At 40.3% G+C, this 19,778-nt stretch overlaps 1 protein-coding gene across 2 annotated transcripts in view; it reads right to left on the reverse strand.

Moving 5' to 3' along the window:
- The window catches only part of STAC (SH3 and cysteine rich domain), a 78,757-nt gene that overhangs the window by 22,881 nt on the left and 36,098 nt on the right, over positions 1 to 19,778 (reverse strand). The window contains exons 3-5 of one of the 2 annotated variants that reach the window (XM_035560251.1): positions 6,486 to 6,586; positions 4,192 to 4,273; positions 2,452 to 2,567 (exon numbers count right to left, since the gene is read on the reverse strand). In XM_035560251.1, coding sequence (XP_035416144.1) covers positions 2,452 to 2,567; positions 4,192 to 4,273; positions 6,486 to 6,586 — 299 coding nt within the window. The remainder of the gene's footprint in view (positions 1 to 2,451; positions 2,568 to 4,191; positions 4,274 to 6,485; positions 6,587 to 19,778) is intronic. The other variant, XM_035560252.1, reaches the window with a different exon arrangement.

Below are 19,778 nucleotides of genomic sequence, written 5' to 3' on the forward strand. Positions count from 1 at the left end.
TTGTTGGGTACTACTGCATGTGGGATGTGCAGTGTCTGTCTTTTCAACATATATCTCATCTGAAACCTCAGGCATGCTTAAGGACTAACTCAGTTAAGAGTTATATGACAAAGGGTCTAATAGAAATCACAGAGGTACAAAGCTGCTTTTGAGAGGAGCTGATCCCCCAAACACTAACAAGAACTGGAATCACATTTACATCACCTCAAGTGACTTTCTGTATAAATGTGGGTTGCAGAAACACATTTTGAAGGAAGCAGTAGGTAGTAAATCTGGAGCATATGGCTACTTTCTTTTATGGGAAATGCAGAATCTGGGCTGAAAATCATAGTGGGTGCATCCACACTGCTTAGTTGTGTTAAAAATACCTTGGCTAATTCAGAACAAGACAGTATCTCTACGCTGCACAGGCATGAGCTGCAGTCCTGGAAGCTGAAGAGGCAAATCCCAGCTCCTGGCCTTTTAACTAGCCTTGGCAGGTGCAGCTATACTGCTCTGACCCGGAGCTAGCCTTTTGATGGCTTGGACACACCTGCAAGGTGCAGTAGGCTCCCAGGTGTCACCATATCCCTGGTGTCCATGGTTTGGTCCCACAGCAGAACCCCGAAGCAGTCCCCAGCTCCCAGGACTGAAGCACGGATGAGTGCAAAGCCCCAGTGATGCTGTGAGCCTCACAGCTGCATTGCTGCTTCTGTTTTCAGAGGAGTAGAGCAGCACAGAGTTGAGGAAGCACTGGGGAAGGATTTTAGTCCCTATGTGTTGTTAACTGCACAGTTAGCATGCATACTCCAGTACATTTTTACCTGGGCACTAAGGGCTCTGTGTCACTCTCTGCTCTGGATACTGGTCAGTGCCTGCTCCCTGGTGACACATAATGGCTGTGAAGCTCTATGGCCCCATCATTTTGGATAGGATTGGGTCTGCCCCTGGTTTTTATCCTTGACTTAATCTACAGGCTTGCACTGGCAGAATGTATGGTTTCACATGTCTGTTTATTCAGTTCTCTAGTGTTCTCTATTTTCTGTATGCTGACACGTTTTATATTCTCTTTCAGTGTCAATACCCTGGAGAAATTCCCACAATGAACCCGCGTTCCTCATTCTACACCCACACCCCACCTAGTTATGATCAGCTCTCTAGGGAAAGCTGACACAGCATTCATGATTTCTGTGCATGAGTAGTCATTCATAATTCAATGCTTTATTGATTTAGAAGGCAATAATTACATTTGTAGAACTTCTGTTTCAAAGTAAATGAAATAATTGAAAGAAAGAAATGTAACCACAATATGACAGGTGGTGGAGTCATTTTGTGTTTTTTTTTTGTTTGTTTTTTTTAAAAAAAGAGTGAAAATTACCAAGTTCCTTTTAAGGCACATACAAGAGTATATGAAGGACATATCCTTCAATAACCCCCTTGCAGATTACACTTGGTTCTTGTGTAAATTTGTCTGCCTTCCTTCCCATCTGAGACAATTGCAAGTCTGTTTAGAGGTCACCTATACCATCTGAAATTACAGTTCAGTCATGTGAGTGAGCATACGTTTAAGTCCTAGGAAAACATTTTACCAAACATAAATAGAATTTAGCACAAGTTTAAATTAAACATGTAAGTATTTATTTTGAGGCCTGCAGACCAACTCTCATGGTGCCTCTGTGCATGCCATTTTTTTTTTTCTGAGGTGAGTGCAGGAAAGATTGTCAGATGGCATGGGTCTAATTTTTAGACATGACAATCAGCTTCAGTCTGCAGTGCCTTCAGTTGTGATTGCTTTTTGAGGGGTGAGGAGAATCTCTTGGGAAAAGAACCTTCTCCACCCTCATGCCATAGTCCTGAAGAAAGTGACTTTCATGACGAGGGAGAATGAATGACAAAGATTAACGTTAAGGTGAAAATCTCTTTCTTGGGATATAACAAACTGAGAACACCTGTCAGCATTTGGGATTTGGAGAGAGGAGCCCAACCCTGTGATGCTCCCCTTGAGAATACAATGGAGAAGGAAGAAGGTGTACTTCTAAATCTAGGCTCTGAGGACTTCAAACCCAACACTATCGTTTGTGTGAAGGGTAAATGTCCACTACCAGCAACAGGCAGGATGTGTTCACTCTGGGATCACAGTTAAATATTTCTGTTCTGCTTTTCCACAGATATGCAAAAATAAATAATATAATTACCTTTTCCAATCTGATAAGAGAACATTATTCACTTAATTTGTATTTTACTCTTTTCCTCAAGAGTCATTGAAAAGATACTTAAAACCTGAGTTTATAAAAATAAAGTGTTTTCTTGTCTCATTTCAGGAGCTGGGAATGAGCTTTTATTTATTTATTATTATTATTATTATTTTTTCAGCTTGAAATGCAAGTTTTGTGAACTCCAGTACCAGCTCCTGTGAATCAATGTGTGTTGCTCCTCTACAGAGAAAATGGAACAAAGGTGTGGGATACTTACAGAATTCCTATTGGGAGAGTCAGACCCACTGCCAGAACTGCCCTTCTTAGTTTTCTGAGCTAAGGAAGTCCCAAAGCGGAGAGTTTCGTACACAGGATCAACTTTATTGCCACAGGCTGCAACAGAAGGAGCAAAACACGCATCAATCCCTGAAAGGTATTTCTGGCTGTGTTCCTGCTCCACTTGGAGAAACATCTGCTTGTACCAACATGTTGGGATGTATGTTTAGAAATGTAAGTTGAGAGACTATCCTGATAAAAAGCACTTGAATAACTTAGTGGAATTGGCTTTTGCTAGCAATTTTTTGCTGCCTTTCTGCTCACATAAAGATCATCCTTCCCTCATACAGGTTCTTTGAATCCCTGTCATTCCCTCATCTCACTTCACCTGCAACCCTCCTTCCCTACTCACCACTGATACTGCTTATGTCAATGTAAAGGAGACAATATACCAAGAGACTTTAATCCATGTTTCCTGCCTGTTCAGGGATCACTTTCAATACTGGCTACTTGATGGGAAAAACCATGACAGAGCATCTGGGTGGTGTGCGTGGGCCATCACCTTTATGCCATTAACCCTCATAGCGCTGCTACTGCGATAACATGGATAAGCAAGATGACCTGGATCTTCCTGGAGAGATGTTGATATCCCCAGTGTGGGACAAACTGGGGTCTGGGGGCAGTCATCAGAAAGTACTCACAACTCTCCCTCTTAGCTAGTCCTGAAATAGTCTCCCATGGCAGAGAAATGTCTGTCTTCAATTGGCATGAAGGGATCCAGATGAAACCCTTTTATACTTACTGCATTATTAGACCTCAGCCTCCTTTGTTATACAAGGCAGTAAACATTTAGCATACAGTAACTTAGCAGCAATGTATAAAAGGAAGTGAATTTTGGCAAAGTACTGAAAAATACAAGGAATTTTGATTTTTGATGAGAAAAAAGCACACCTCATTTTTTAGTCAAAAAAAAAGTCATTTTCTCAAAATGTTTCAACTACTTTTGACAAAAATGACAGATGTTTTTTAGAAAGAGAAACATAAATGAAATTCACTTAATTGACTTTTTTTTTTTTAATCATTAAAAAAAAACAAAATGCCATTTTTAACAGGCTCTTATTTTTGGCATTCATCTTTTTATACTGCCAGGTTTGCTTGGTCATAGTACTTGTGGAAAGGAGTATTATCCAGAACCAACTCAGCTTCTCCATTTCAAAATTTTCCCTTTCAATTATTACAATGAGCAAAATCTGTTCTTTTAAATACTTGGGAAAAGTGTAGAAACATTCAATAAGGAAAAAAAATAAAGTAAGAAAGGTGGGTGAGAAAGAACAGGAACCTAGCAAGTCCCTCAAGAGCCAGACCAGTGATGTGAATGCCTCTCATTGTTTTGATGTCTGTCTCTTACCTTGTTCTTCCCAGCTCAGACCTTCACCTCAATATTCTACTGTCACCTCTCTTCTAAGTTTCTACCTTGAGATCAGGTGGCTATTATTATAAACAAGATTATTGCTAAGAGGTTATGTGTAGGGGGTTTTGAGTGAAATGCACAATAAACACACCCTCTCCTCTTCCAGCTTTGTATCTTTGAAGTGGTCCTTTCCTGAGATGGCAAAAGGACATACAGTCACTGAAAGGAGCTGGAAGGCTGCTGAGGGCAAATACCATGGCTGGAAGTCTGCCACTGCTCTTGCAGAGCACTGCCAAAGGGAGACTGAATGGAAAAGCAATCAAAACCTACCAATAGGCATCACTTCTTTGATGCAGCCAAACTGTTCATGAACGAGTAGTGGTGAGCTGTAGTACCGTCGAAATCCCTTTGGCTGGAGGGGGAGAAAGCAAAAACATATGACATGCGTTGCTGCCATAATTGACATAGTAGAAATAAACTCAGCTCTTTGGCTAGTGGCATAACAGAGAGGATTTTTCTTCTGTGAAGTGTGGCAAGGATGGAAATTTGCCTCCTGTTGTTGAGTCACTGCAGGGTGCAGAGATCAGGGATTTATTTGATTTTTTTCTCCTGGAAAAAACGAATTTCCCGTATTTATGTAGAAGGAGGGGCTCATTTCCAGCCTCCTCTTTTCTTTCATCTTACACAAAAGCAGCACTAATTAATTGCAGCAGAAGTGCTGAATCATTAGATGTTCTGGGAAGCTCTATGTTCACCTCTCCCTTTCTTCTTATGTGAAGTGAATTTGCATTGATTTTCATTTGCTGAACAAGCATCTATCCTTCCTCACCCTGTCTCCACATTTCCATGTTCTCAAGTAAAAAAGTTGTGAAACCCAAGAAACATAGAGCAATTCTATGTATTTTTTTAAAGCTTGCTGCTGACTGACCACAGCTTCCACTGCTTTTTTTGTCTAGCAAGGTCAAAAAATTCCCCAAGTCAACACCAGATGTCCCCTAAATGTCTGTTTGTAGAGAAATGCACTATAACAACTCAGGCTATACCATTAAAGAATACCACAGTATTGTCAATAAAGGTGTCCTATATCACTCTAAAGACCATTCTTAGAAGATTAAATATTTTCTGTTAATTTTCTATCTACCATCTCAGGTTGGAAGTATCTCAGGTAAAGGCTGAGTACCCAAAATGAAGGTGCTAACACCTAAGTCTTTGGAAATACCTTTCAAGGCATTAGAGATTCACAAAAGGATTTTCAGACCTCTGATCTTTGCAGGCCTTTATAACCTCTAGCCACACTGAGAAGTGGAAAAGCCTCATGAGGATATGCATATTTTCTGTACCCTATATTCAATATACATTAAAAAAAAAAAAAAGATACAGAACTAGTTCTTTCACTAATGAACTGCAGTACGGATTAAGAAGGAATAAGGGGACTGATATATGTGGTTTCTTACAAGAATAAATTCCAATTCCCCAGCCTCAGTTTGGCCCCAAACAAACCAAATTCAGACACCACATGAATTCGTAAAACTCCCATGACTTTGCTGGACTTCTTTCTGCTATAAATTTTGCCTCTTGTTTTCTGTTTTTGTAAACTAGTGACCACAACAGTTGAGGCTGGGATCAAGCAATGTGTGAAACAATTAGTGTGACTTAATATATGGCTTGCCCCAGGCCTGCAAGAGGGTAATTCAGCTCTTCAACTTCCTGTACCAGAAAGACTCACACTAGGGCTATGATTATGCTTTAAATGTATCAAGATTTGCTTCAGGAGTACAAACAATGATAGCATTCACTAAATATACTTGGAGAGAAAAGATCTTTCCAGGGAGAGGTAGGTTTTCTGGCCCTTTTGAAGTCAATGCTTGCTTTTTTTCCTCATTTAATATATGAGGCTCTTTTTTTTTAGCTTAGATTTGTCTTAAGTGCCTTCAGTTGGCACGTTTGCAACAGAACTGAAAACATCTGAAACAGGAATATTTATACCCATTTTCCATATTCCAAATAGTCATTTTCCCAAGTGATTTTTCTTTTTTCCCCAGAAGTAACCAAAAGAACCATTTTCCCATAAAAAGTCACCAAGTTAGGTTAGAATCATCTCAAACACAGTATCCTGCCTTTGCCAGTAATGAGAACCTGCTGCTCAGAAGGTGACCCAGGCACTAAGGTGCTGTGTCCATACAGGGCAGGTCTCCTGTCCTACTGAGAGATTGCTTCAAGCTCTGTACTGTCTCACTGTGAAATCTCCTTCAGTTTTTTTTTTTTTTAAAGATGAATTATTGTTTTTTCTTCAAGCCCTAACGGTAGAAAAAAACCAATAAAACATAATTTGAAGGCTTTTTCTTTTGTTAAACTCCGCCAAAATATTTTGACTAATATGTAGCTTTTCCTGTAGAGATTTCAACTACATCAAGTACGGTTTCAATCATAGGAATTAATTCTGATATGTAGCTAGGTTTGGATTATGTAATTGTATTTTCAAGTAAATGCTAGCCTGGGGGATTATGTAATTGTATTTTCAAATAAATGCTAGCCTGGGGGTCTGGCATACAAAGCAAGGTATGTCATGCCCTGCTCCACCCCCCCCCCCCCCCCCCACTTGCTGCCCTGGGCTGCTCACTTACCAGCTTGCCCATACAACGCTGTTGTCCAATACTGTCTGCACACTTGTGGTGGATACTCATCTTACAAACTTTACAGCGCAGTCCATGTTTAGTGTTTGTCCCTGTGAAATGCAAGGAAATAATTTAATTAGGCAAAATCAATAGTTTCCATGCACTAAACAAATTTCCATGCATTTAACGAATGACCCGAAAGAGATGATGGGTAGGTCAGTTGTAGTAGTGTAAATAGTGATGGCAAACTTTACCTTGCCTATTTTTTTGTACGCATATATACATGCATTTTCTTTACATCCTCTTCAATTTAGGCATTTCTTCCCTAGGCTCTTTCTCAAGCTAGTGCTGCCTTCAGATATATATTGAATTATCCTCTATTGTGTGATAGTTCTGTTAGTGATGTCTCATCCTTATGAACATCAAGCAAAATTCCTTTGCTATTTCATAAGGGTTTGGCATGGGAGCTGTGCATGGCTGAGGGAGCCACCAGAGGACCATCCAGGCTCTGAAGCTGTCCTCGGGAGCCAAGCCATCAGCAGAGGGACAGGTTTCATGGGTAAGAGGTAGCTCCAGATGTGCAAGAAAGGGGCTGAGACATCTTGCTTAGTGTTACCTTCCCATCCACCTAGGGGCTGCAGCTCTTGCTTCCCCAGGCCAGTGCTCAGGAACATGCAGGAATTGCTCCCTGCCCCTTGCATAGCCCTGAGCTGGGCAGCAAGGATGTCATGGACCTTTCCTTGCTCTCTTTCACTGACAGTGAAAAAATCTAGTCCCACAGTTTGGGGAGCTCCAGCAGAAATTTTGCTGTACAGAAGCAGACTTCTCCTTGTTGGGCAATAGTTGTTCTGCATTATCTTCAATGTGGACTTATTCTTAAATATCAGAGCTGAATCTGTGCTTCCAGGTAGCAGCAGTCACTCTTATTCATACACCTGTAAGACTTTCTGAACTATGCAGTATCAGTTAGGCTGCAGCAACTCTTCTCCTCCTGCCATGGGACTGTATAAGTAGGATGAGTAAACAGTATGTCAGTTCATTATCATCTACTGTGAGAGTGAATGATGTAGTAAAAACAAAAACAAAAAACCTGAAACAAACCAAAAAAAATTCTTGACATTTTAACCAGCCCTCATTAGTCAGCTATGATAGGAATATTAGTCAGAGGAGTCAGAAGATCCCACATCTGAAAGTACTCATGTAGCTCTTGGTTATTTGAGTAGTCAGCACCATGTACACGCTGCTGACTTCACTCAGTTAAATGCTGCTTCTGAAAGAAACATTTCAGGGAAAGATGCATCAAATTGGTGCCAAAAAAATGAGCCTTAATAGGACTGCTTTCAGGGGAGGATGTCCCTGAAGTGGCCACTTCCATGCCAGGCATAGGCAGGCTGGAGGAGCTGGGGTGGCTGCGCTGAGCAAGGCCCAGGCGTTTCATTTGTGTGCTGTTTGTAGGACAGGGAACCGGCATCTTCACTGCCTTGCTGCCAAGACCATTGGAGAGACAAAGAGTGAATGGAACTGGGCATTTTGGGGTGCACTCTGGGGGCCCCCCATGTGCTGCCTATCCAGCCCTTCTCAGGTGAGCTGATGCATGGAGACTCACTGCTCAGGTACCTGCAGATTCCTAGCCTCACTCATAGGGCCTTTTTTTCTAGTAAGCACAAAATTCACTGGAATATATCCCTGCAGTTTTGTTTGTTTGTATGTTTGTTTGTTTTCCTGTGTGGTTGCACCTGGATTAGTGTGCTGTGAGGACTCTTTTTCATCCCTCCTGATGGTCAATGACCAACACAGACAGCTGTGAGAAACTGGGACTTCCTCCACATTGCTTTATTAGATCTACTGAATGGAACAAGAAAGGAAAATGACATCTTTGCCTACAAAACAGGTGTTTAGCATCAGTGTTTACACTGGGTCTAGCTCTCTTCTCAGGCTGGTCTGTAATGGTGTAACTCTTACCTGCTTTACCAGATCATTCCTGAGATTCAACTAAAAGGGCAGACAGTGGGAGTGGGCAGAAAGGTAGTCCTTTCTGCTGGCTGTTATGCTATTCCAGCCATTTTAATGCTAATGTTACATAGTATAACTGTGTGACCACAGAAGATGCACATTTGTTGATGTAACTGAGCATCCAAATGATGTGCAAAATGAATGCAAAGTAGATGTGCTACTTTCAAAATCAAACAACTTATTCAGAAGAGAAATCTGTGGGCATGTAGAAATAAGCCATGATCAGTGTAATGCAGTAAGTTACAAAAGAGTAATACTTTACGTTTCTGTTACTGAATGCCATTTGTTACATACGGATAGGTAAATAGTTGCTTCCAAGAGAGGAAAAGTATTTCATACATTTGAGTCTACAATAAGTTTTGTTTTTTTTTTTTAATAAAAATGAAATTGCCTTCAACTACCAAAAGCTTCAATCATCAATTCATTGTCACTTTTAACTACTTGGTTTACTTTGGGACTAGGCAGCTTGGAAGTAATTTGCATGTATCTCCCACCCTCCCTCTGAGGGCTTAAAGAAGAGTTTATTCTGTATTTACACTTACCCATCATACCTCAAGCTCTGAAAAAGGCATTTCTACAGGAAACATTTTAATTTTCCCCCAGGATAAATCTTTCTTCTCCAGTTTCTTTTCTCCATCACACTAACTCAAACCTCCTCAGAAGATCATGGCTAAGCTATTTCAAAACTGCATGCCAGAAGTTAGACAAATACATACCGGCAGTGCATCTGCCCCCAAAACTCCTGAGATTCAGCACTGAGGTACAGTCACAGCTCACGCTGCGAAGAAGACTGGTCCACATGTGGTACAGGTGTAAATAAGACCAGGGTTTGACCAATGGGGTCAGTTTTGGGGCTAACATGTAAGCAAGCTTGATGATTTTGCAGGGGCTTTGTTTGGCTTTGCTGGTTTTGGAAGGCATCCCTATAGTTTGAAACTGGGAAAAAGCAGGCCGAACATGGGTGTTGCAAGCAATTTACATAAAGCTGACTGAACTTGTTGACAGTCACACCAGTACGAAAGAGGTATTTCATGATGCCTAAAGTAGTAGCATAGGATATAGCAATGTCTAGAAACATTATTTGAAAATAAATTCCCCCAGAGAGCATGAGAAAGCAAGGAATTTGGACTGAACATACATTAAATAGTAGAAAATAAGTGGCATTAATCACTAAAAGTAAAAAAGAAATAATGTAATAATGATGGTAATAATAATAACAACATACTGGGGCAGACTATTTGAGGGAACTTGGGTAGGTTCACTTATCTCTCATAGGACACCAGGGTGTGTTTGAAGTTGAAAGCCTCTCTGTGGTGGGCTTATTCCCACTGGGTTAGTCTTTCCACAAACTGAAATGTGGGGATGGGAGAAAATGAGGAAAGAGTTCATATTTGAGATGGCCAAAGCAGTTTCTGGAAGGGACACTATTCCTGCAGAACCCGTGAAGTTTGGGACACTACAAATGCTCTTCTCAGGGATTTCTGCTGGGCATATTGCTCTGGTGAACAGCAAGCCTGGTCATTGCTCTTTGCTTCCTGCCCCCTAAATATCTGGCAGCATGACTGCAGCCTACGATTTATTTCCAATAGCAGATATTCCTCTATGCCAACCTTAATGCACAGCTGGAAGCTACTGGTATAACATACCCACTGAAATGCCTTTACCCATCCCAAACATGCTAGTCATCTCCATTAGTGGTGGATCAGAAATAGAGGGACTAAAGGCTTTGCAATTAAGCTGAACTTTGAGTACCCTAACTACCATTTGCTTCAGTTTTCTCTCAAAGGAGGAGGAGATGAACAGCTTTGATGGACTCTTTATCATTATTTTAAATAAGTAATGATCCCTATTCCCTTCTCTGAAAAACCTTATTGTGGTTGCTTAAATTATTAAATGCTGAGCATAACAGAACAAAGGTCCTGCTCGGTCCCTTTTTGTTTGCAGTCTTGAGATTATTTTTATTCAATGCACAGTACTTCATTCAGTGAACAGAGTGGACAGTGTTCAATGAATGGGCACCTTTATTTAATACCTCTTTTTTACCTTCATCGGTCAGTATGTGTTCTTTTACGTCATCTGCATATTTCCAAATAGAAGATGATTAATAGCATCATTAGCTTTCCTGTGGTCCCACTGTCTTTGCCTCTTTATGCCTTGCAATATGAACATGTTTGCCAAAACTAGGATGCCATGGCTCCTATCTGAGGGACTAATAGGTAAAAGGGGAAGAGGTGTCTCTGATAAGGCACTACTTGGCCCAGATGCTGGTGTTTAAGTTGTGAAAATTGCAAGCTGTTAGAACCGTGGTTTAGAATGGAAAGTACTAGACATGTTTAGTTGACTTGTAGTGCACATAAACATACCTGTCAATGTAGTCACAAAATTCATATAGGAAGACAACACTCACAAATGCACGTGCACATGTCTGGTGTCCTGTTTATTAACACATCTATTCATTTTATCATGGTCAGTAAAGTCTGGTATAGTTTTGCAAATGAAAAACCCAAAACTGCCAAAAGAAACAGTGTTTCACTGGAAGCAAATGAGGAAAATTTATGTCAGGATACTTGAGTGGCTCTTAAACTTACAAATGAGGTTCTGTCACAGTTGTTTTCTTCAGATACCAGTTAATGCATCCAGACACCTAACACTAGAAGGACACATTGTTTTGAGAAGCAGGTCATATTTAATAACACCTTGCTAGAAATACTCTACAACTGGGTCAGCTCCCATCTGAATATCTAAACCAGGGGCTAGGTTTTTTGGAACAGCCATGGAAAATTCAATCTTAAACTGTTCTGATAATGTGACCCTAAATACTACCAAAAGGACATCACTTTCATAAATCTAAGCCTTTTCTGGAGGAAGTCCTAATGGGATCAGAACACCTCAATTCAGGTGAATGGAAACATTTGAAGGCAGAGAGAGATAGAGGAGATGGAAAGGGCAGAATTCGATTCCAAGGCTTTATGCCTGTCTCTCCAATGAAAGTAATTTAGTAACTACTCTTCATTTCAGGAAAGTGACATTTATCCTAGGGAATGCAAATGAGAATTGCATTTGTCACATGCTTGCAAACAGAACCTTTATCATCCTCTTGGCCAGCACAGCTATGGCTGCAGCACTGTTGGATGATGCTTTTTGCCTGTTGTTTCTAGACTTAACGTAAGATTAATAGCTAGTAAGTGAGAATGAGCTCTACAGCCTGAAGAAATCTGAAAGAAAATTTCAAATGTTGGTAACAACATGACATCATGCTGAGTATATAAAGATAACTACGCACTTATGCTAAAGTGAGAAAAAAAAAAGAAGAAGAAAGGGTAAAAAGATTCAGGTCTATATCAGTAAGAGACAGAGAAAACTAAGAAGGGCAAAGACACAGGCTGGCACCTCCAGCTAGCCCAGCTGTGACCCAACCACTATTTTTTGTTGTTCCAGCTGAGATGAACATGCCAATCAGAAATTGTTTTGATTTAAAGCTTTCATAAATAAATACATTTAAAATTACTTATTTTCCACAGAACTTCAACTTCTGCTGTGGGAGGCTGATAAAAATAATGAGTGCCTTGCCCCCTTTCTCCCTGAGCACGTTTGGAGTTGTCACCGGAAATCTGTCTCTGTGCCAGAATTTATGGGAAATGGAGAATTTAAAGCAAGCTAGGCCAGTACTGTAGCAGTGAGGGGTTTGGGATGTCACCTTAGAAGGAGAAAGAGAAGTCCCTGAAATGGCACTGGTGACTCTATATCCATCTCTTAGTCTTTGCGCAATGTCCTCCCCTGCCCCCTTCTTCATTTTTTTAATTAATTGTTTTTGCGTAAAAGCTCTGACGCTGAAAGGATGGAGACTATTTTTAAAAATTCCTCTATGGCTACTTCCTTTCCCCACATCTGGCTGCCACTGGAGACAAATGCTCACTCTCCTCCTTTGTCCTCACTCTGCCTCAGACCACAAGAGCTGCAGGTAAAACAGAGAATGACATTTTCTGTGCAGGATACCTACCCCTTTTAATTTAAAAATCTTGATTCCCCAAAATCATTAGGTTAACGAGGATAAGCTAGGCATCATTTTGCTCATCCTTCCTTGGTCTTCATCACTTTGCCTTGGCTGACCTCAGGAATTGCTCCTTTATCTGCCCTAGACAACACCCTCTTGCTTCATCTTCCTAAATGACACAGGGATCCCATCACTTGCCCCAGCTGACACACAGAATCCCAGCTGGCCTACAGATTGGAGTCCAAACCCATGCTTCCTAGACATCCTAGACAACCAGCCACTGAATGTCAATCCTGTGTGATACTGTTGGATGCAACGTTGCCAGGTGTATTGACTGATACACAAATATTCCTCTTGCATAAAACTACCTGTGCCATTAGCAATTGACCCATTGCACTTTCTACTGTTAAATACAGGACCAAATGGATTATTCAAAAAAAGCAATAAGGAGAGGAAATGTTCCTAGACTGTCCACAGATAAATGGATTATAGCAGCTCTCGGCATTTCCATTTTGTCAATACAAAAGGATCTATCTTCCTTTTTGAGGAGAAAAAAATCACACTTTATAGGTAGCCTTCCCTTTTGACTTGCCTAAATGGTCTACGCTCATTTGAACACTGGCAAAAACACTCCATGCATGAATACCATACAGGTAGGATGAAGAGATCAAAGCATATAGATAAAAGCAGGTAAAAATCTTATTTAGGCAAGTTTTCATGAGTAAAAGCAGCATGGGATTGACTTCAAAAGTTTTATCTTCTGGTTGTTTTTTTTTTTATAGTTGAATCTGCCAGTTCAAAACATGCTGAGTTACAGGTAGGCTAAACCTGTAGTTCTTCTGGAAGGGGAATACTATACAAAGAGGTCCAACACCAGGTACGATCTAGAAGAGGAACCTCTCTATTTGCACCCAAGTTGCCAGGTCCGGACCTGACACCTCAACTGGTTGGAGTGAGCATCCCCTTTTCCTGAGTTCATTTTGTGCCAGTCTAAACTCAATTGGGTGCTGGGACAAGCAGTGACTTGTATGTTTGTATTTTGTAGAGCAGAACTTGATTTCTAGCCACAGTACCTGTCCTGTCCAATTAATAATTTTTAGATTACGTGTCCCTGAGAGGTCTGGGTCTATCTGAGTGCCTACCTCATTCAGTTTCCCTGTAGCAATATACAATGTTTAAATAGCACAAAAAGTTGCCTTGTATGTAGGCAGGCTACAAAACAGTGCATAAAATTAGAACTGACTTACTAGAGAAATAGTTTTCTTTAGAAGCGATGTGCTGAGAAAAAAATGAGGCAGTAATAGGCAAGTTTTCCTTCAAGGGCTGTTACAGAAAAGAAAAATATCCATGCTAAAATAAAGTTCTTTCTAAATTCATGGTTTTAAATCATACATAACAGCAAGAGGAAATGCCTTTATTTCTCCTGCAAATCAACTTCATAACTTCTTTACAAAGAACTTCCAATGCTGACAGCCCTTTTATACTGTGGTACAGGAGCAATGAGATTTACTTAAAAGGCAAATAGGCTTTTCATATCTCCTGGTCCAAAAGAGATTCTCATTGTTGATGTTTAATGATCAGAAGAGGATGAAATTCACTGCCCTGTACTGAAAAAATCAGCTGCAAGGGTTTCTTTTGGCAATGCACTTTTCACATATTCAGCAGCTTTGCTATAAATGTCTGCCCCTGAAAGGAAATATCCACCTCCATATTTCTTAAAATATTGTCTTATGTTTTTGATCATCTAAATGTTAGTTGAGATGCAGGAACACCATGATAAATAAACTAACAGCTAACTGTATTATCGAAAGAAAAAATCCCGTCCTCTAAAACCCAAACATAATCAATGTCTCTAATGTTCTTTGCTCTAAATAAACTGACACTGATATCTCAATAACAACTATTGTAGACAATCATTAGCACTCCCAGACTTCTTTGTAGATCTTTGCACTGGGTTATTTTTCTGAGAAGGAAAATAGCTCAAAGGTGATAGGCATGGACTTGTCTATGGAGGTTGATACTGAACTACACTGGAGATGATTGTACCAGCGCTGAGAAGGACAAGGTGATACGGAGAAATTAAACCTGGTATGGTGGCCCAAAGAAAGACTAGATGGCTGATTGGTGGCTGATCTTGGTCTTAGTAATATTAGCAAATACAGCATGGACAGTAACTCTCATTGATATGAAAATGATTAAAGGCAGATTTCAAACAAGGTCCCCATGTTGGCAAGCTCAATTCATTTGTACCTCTGTTCTTGCATATGCTGAAATGAAGAGCTGTCCAGTTGCAACTTTTTTTCCTTCTGTTTTGAGATGCTTTGAAAAAGCACATGAATATTTTAGAACCACTTATATATGCTGAAATCTTGATTTTTTTGAAGGGCTTATGTGGGAAACGAATTTGCAGGTGGCTTTGCGCTGTTTCACATGTCCCTGAATTAGAGATAATGAGGAACCAAGCGGTAGAAACAAAAACTTGAGCAAGGTCGAGATAAAGTAAATTCGCTACAGTGTTAAAGATGAGCTTTGGGCAGTGGCCAATTGCTGGCTGGCTCGAGGTGCGTGTCTGAGGGTCTCTAAACAATTGTATGACAGATTCAGGCGAGTGGACAGCGCGTGGGGCTACAGGGAAAGTATATGTAGTAGTGAAAAAGGGCAATAAACGTCTCCTGTTCGAGAGCCATCAGGAGTCCGTGTCGTGCATCCCTTCAGGCTTATACCATTATCAAGGAGTTGAAAACAAGAAAAATAGTATGTGAACAAAGACTATGCTGCAAAATGAAGAGTGTGTCTCTAGGCTTGCTGAAAATGTGGGAAAAGAGTTATAGAATAAAAGAACAGCCTGCCCTTAGCAAAGGGATTTAATATCCTCTCTGCTCTGTTAATGGATTTTTAACATTTCTTGTTGGTTACAGAGCTCCATCATCAATGGGCTTGAAATGAGAGGCTGCTATGTGCTAGAAGATGAGGGCAATCTGACTATAAAAGGTTTAGTTAAAAAAACAAACAAACAAAACAAAAACAACTGATATGTAAACAGACAGTGCTCTCTGCCCTTCTGCTCTTTCAGACTTACTGAGGGTTTTGGCTCTACTGTGGTGCAGCATGAATACTCCTGTCATCAGCGCAACTTCTCTCCTTGTTCCTGTTTTTTGTTAGCACAGACAGACTAGCAGCACCTGCAGCAAAGGGCCTCACATGACATGTGGTTTACCATGGCCATGATTCTCCTCCCTCTCCCTCTTTTATCCATTTCACAGTAGCTGGCAACGAAGCTGGAAAGTGGAGTGACAGAGGATAACTACACTCATCTCTGCCTAACACCTATTGCATGGTCAGGATGCGGCCAGAAACAGGCTTCTGCTCCAAAGCCATTTCTGTCCTTGGATGCACACATAGCTGGGTAAGACTTCATCAGAAGCTCCAGGTGTAGGTGACAGCAGGATGTGGTGAGATCAGAGGTGATTCAGGGCACTGCTGTAGGTAACTGGGCATTTTGCTGGGATCAGTTTTCAGGGAATTATTTTTACTGTTAATCATAGCATGCTGCTTCTTTACAGGGTTTTACAACCATATTGTATAATGAGGTGTTTCAGTTCCTTTTCCACAGCAATTATGAAAGCAAAAAAATGAAATGCTAGATGTGGAAAAACATTCAAATGAAACTTTTCAACCCACGTGCAAGTTTTCAGAAAAATCTTTTTCAAAACAAACTAACACATTTCAAGAAAAGGTTACTGATTTCAGCGAAGTGACAGAAGTCAGGCATAAAACCACTTTTGACTATTTCTGCCATCTGCTCAGAGAGGCAATCTCAGCCTTCACTGTTACAACCTGAGACCAAATTTAGACCCTGACTCATTGCAGTGCTGGCTTAAAGCACACTTACAAGTGCACCTCTATGTGGCATCAATTATTGTTTAAAAGAAAAAGAAAAACTTCTGTTGAATGATTATATGCAAGTTTCTGCAGCTCAGCAATGCAAAATAGTGTTACCTGCCTTGGGGTCAATCTGGGAAGCAAAAAACACCGAAAAGGACATTTAGCTGAAATTTTACTTGATTCCTACAAATTAAACCAAAATTGCCAAACTGCTTTCTAAGATTTTACCTGTCCCCAGGAACAGCTTCAATGCATCACTGAAACTCTCCAGGGTTAACAAAGATTTGCATTATCTCACCCTAGATTTAAGTAGGAATAAGCCAAACTGATTCAGGTCATAACTTTCCTCATCTATATGCGTAGCTTGCACCAGCATGATGATGTCATTTGTTGCCCAAAAGCCTGATTTAAAGTATTGACCACATAATTATGTTACTGCTATCAGAGATAAGGAAAACTATAGGCATAAACAGTCTAGGTAGCTACAACTGTCTGGCCTGTACACTGATATAACCTGTGAAAAAAAAAAATCCAGTAAATTCCATCAAACAACTTTGCTTTTAGTAAAATGATTTCCAGTGCAAGAGGAGCTGTTTGTTGGTGGGATGCCTCTGAAGCCATGGTGTTTATTTATTTATTTATTTTTGGGGGGGGGGGGCGCTGGGAGGAGGGAAGATTGTTATGTCAGATTGCACTGGCACAGATGGATTTTACTAACAGGCAGCTGGGTCAATACATGTATTCAGATTTAGGAGATGGAGTTGTCATAAGCAAAAAATAGCTGAAATTGTGAACACTAATTGGCAGCAGATAACTGTGTGTATGCACGTGTGAACATCCAAAACTGAATTCCTGAACCCTAAAGAAGGAGTCTGCTCCTTGCAAGCGGTATGGCTGCTTGGAAATTTTGATAACACTTGGACTAAACAGAAGTGACACATCTCAAATCCTCCAGCTAATAAAAAGACATGAGACAGACCCCTCAATTAAGAGGCTAATCGTGCTCTGTTCTTCTTTTTGCACAGTCTACTTACACTGGAGAAACTGTAGGCTTGGTTTCCAGAAGAGCTGGTGCTAGAAGATGGATTTCTGAAAAGAAGCGGTCTCAGAGAGAACAAGGTGAAGACTCTGGTCAGAGAGAAGATCCTGATAGTAGGGAAGTGTCTTGGAGATGAGGCAGACATGGAGATCAATGTTGGGGAAGGTCCATGGACCTTGGCCAGGGGTGCTCAAGATTACTAAGTGTAAGCAGCATCACTGCAGGAATGAACATGGTTCTTCAGTATAACCCAGTGTCTCCTCTATGTTGGCATTTATGCTGCCTTGCCTATAAGAGGTCAGCATTATTTCTGATTCTTTCATTAAGCAACAGGCTCAATTTTACAGATGAGGCATTTTGAAAGAGCATCTGTGAGAGATGCACCCAAATTCCATCAGTCCTAAGTGCTGAATTTTCTGTTGCTCTCAGAAAAATCTGTTTCAGCTAACAAAGAATTTGTTGCCCTTAGAGAACACCACTAAGCAGTACAGTCTGCCAGAGCATTTCATCAGCTTGTTATGGAAAAAACTGCTTGTCAGAGGTTGTTGCTCATCTGCTGCTCTTCAAGAGAAACCATCCTGTGTCCTCCCTTCTGGTGATATTTAAGATTTGTTGTACTCAGAGGTCATTTGTCCTATCCAGAGATTATTAATGGAAAATGGATTTTTATGCTCAGCTGAGTTGAGGGACAAGGTTTAGAAAAACATCTTTGGTGTAACTTCTCCATGTTTATTAGCTATAACAAACATTACAAGACAGACAACATCTTAACATGCAGCTGTAAACAGATGTGCAGATGAACCCCTGATGATGCCAATATGTTGTGCCTGCGTTTAGAGAGGTAGACAAGGTGTCACTTTATGACACTACTTTGTCCCCATGTTTCAGAAAAAGACCTGGGGCAGCACTGAGTCCGCCTAGAGAGTTTCATATGCCACAGGGATTGTAAAGCCTGCTACACTTCTGAGAGTTGCAGCTTGAAAAGCAAGCTATATTAGCATTGCAAATACTCATTCCCTCATCAGTACACAACCCCCATTAATGTATAACACTACACCAATCAGGGAAATACTGACTATGGCTTTGTAGTTCACAACAACTCAGAGACTATGCCATCCATAACCCATTTCCACTCTTGGCTGGGAAAGTGGAATTGTTTTCAAGGGAGGAAGACGCATACTTCCATCCCTTTTATTAAGAAGAAGTATTTCAAGATTTTCAAAATCATTGCTTGCATGTTTTAAAGGAAACTATAACATAACCACAATTTCCAAGCACAGAACACGTCTTCAGAATTTGAAGAAAAGGAGGGGATCCGTGTATGTGCAGCACCCTTCATCACATAAGATAAACTTATGTCAAAGAGGAAAAGTTACAGATTCTGTATAACCTGGAAAATTAAACTTTATGCAATTTAGAGTAGATAACTACTTAACTTGCATTTACTTGCATTCATATTACAAAAGCAGAAAGAGTCTGGGAGAAGTGATAAGTCTCAGCAATCAATGCTTCATATGAGCCACAAGAATCACTGCTCTCTGAGACATATTAAGGACAACAACAAGCAATGGTGGGCAGGCATTTTACTCCACATGACGGCAATGCCCTACTTGAAAAAACATTTCTGACAATTGCCTCATTTTATGGTTTTTGCAACTTCTAGTAAGGTGGAGCGCTTAATAATTTCCCTTCTAGATGATGCTTTTGTCAGCTATATGACAATGTGTTATCCACATAATAGTGATACTTTGGTCGACAGAAGGTTGGTTTCAAAGAAGATGTATCTAATTTTCTTATCTGAAAACACCTGATGTCCCACATGAGCTCAGAAAAAGTACATAGAAGGACATTAAAAAAAAAAAAGTTTGTATTCTTCTTCATTCCTGGGTCTTTAAAAAAAATTAAGCTTACCATTACGTTCCTCTCTAGGGCTGATCTCAGGAGCAATGGCCAGTACCGAGCAGTCACAGGGACCTAAGATAAGCATTACTTCAGCTACATTGGTGTTTTTCAATGTACTTTTGGGTCATAATCATCTAGGCTAACATCACTGAAATACTGATTGTAGATGTACTGGAAATGTTTTTGTTTTCAGTCTAGTTAGGCAGCAAATGTTGGTCAACATCTTTAACGTCTCTTTTCACTAAGCATTAACTGCAATTTCATATTAATAGCAATTTTACAAAAATTACAGTGAGCTTGGAAATTATCTAGGAACAAATGTGAAACATGCTTGATGCTGTTCAAGGACAAATTTGATTTTAAAATATATTTCCACCCTCTTTTCTCAGCTAAGCTGTTCCTGATTATCCAATTTACTGATAACATTCCTGCCTCATCTCAGAGGAGGAAGCCCTCCCAGAGGATAAAC

This window comes from Cygnus atratus, chromosome 2 (assembly GCF_013377495.2).
Source record: "Cygnus atratus isolate AKBS03 ecotype Queensland, Australia chromosome 2, CAtr_DNAZoo_HiC_assembly, whole genome shotgun sequence".
Classification (NCBI taxonomy): domain Eukaryota; kingdom Metazoa; phylum Chordata; class Aves; order Anseriformes; family Anatidae; genus Cygnus; species Cygnus atratus.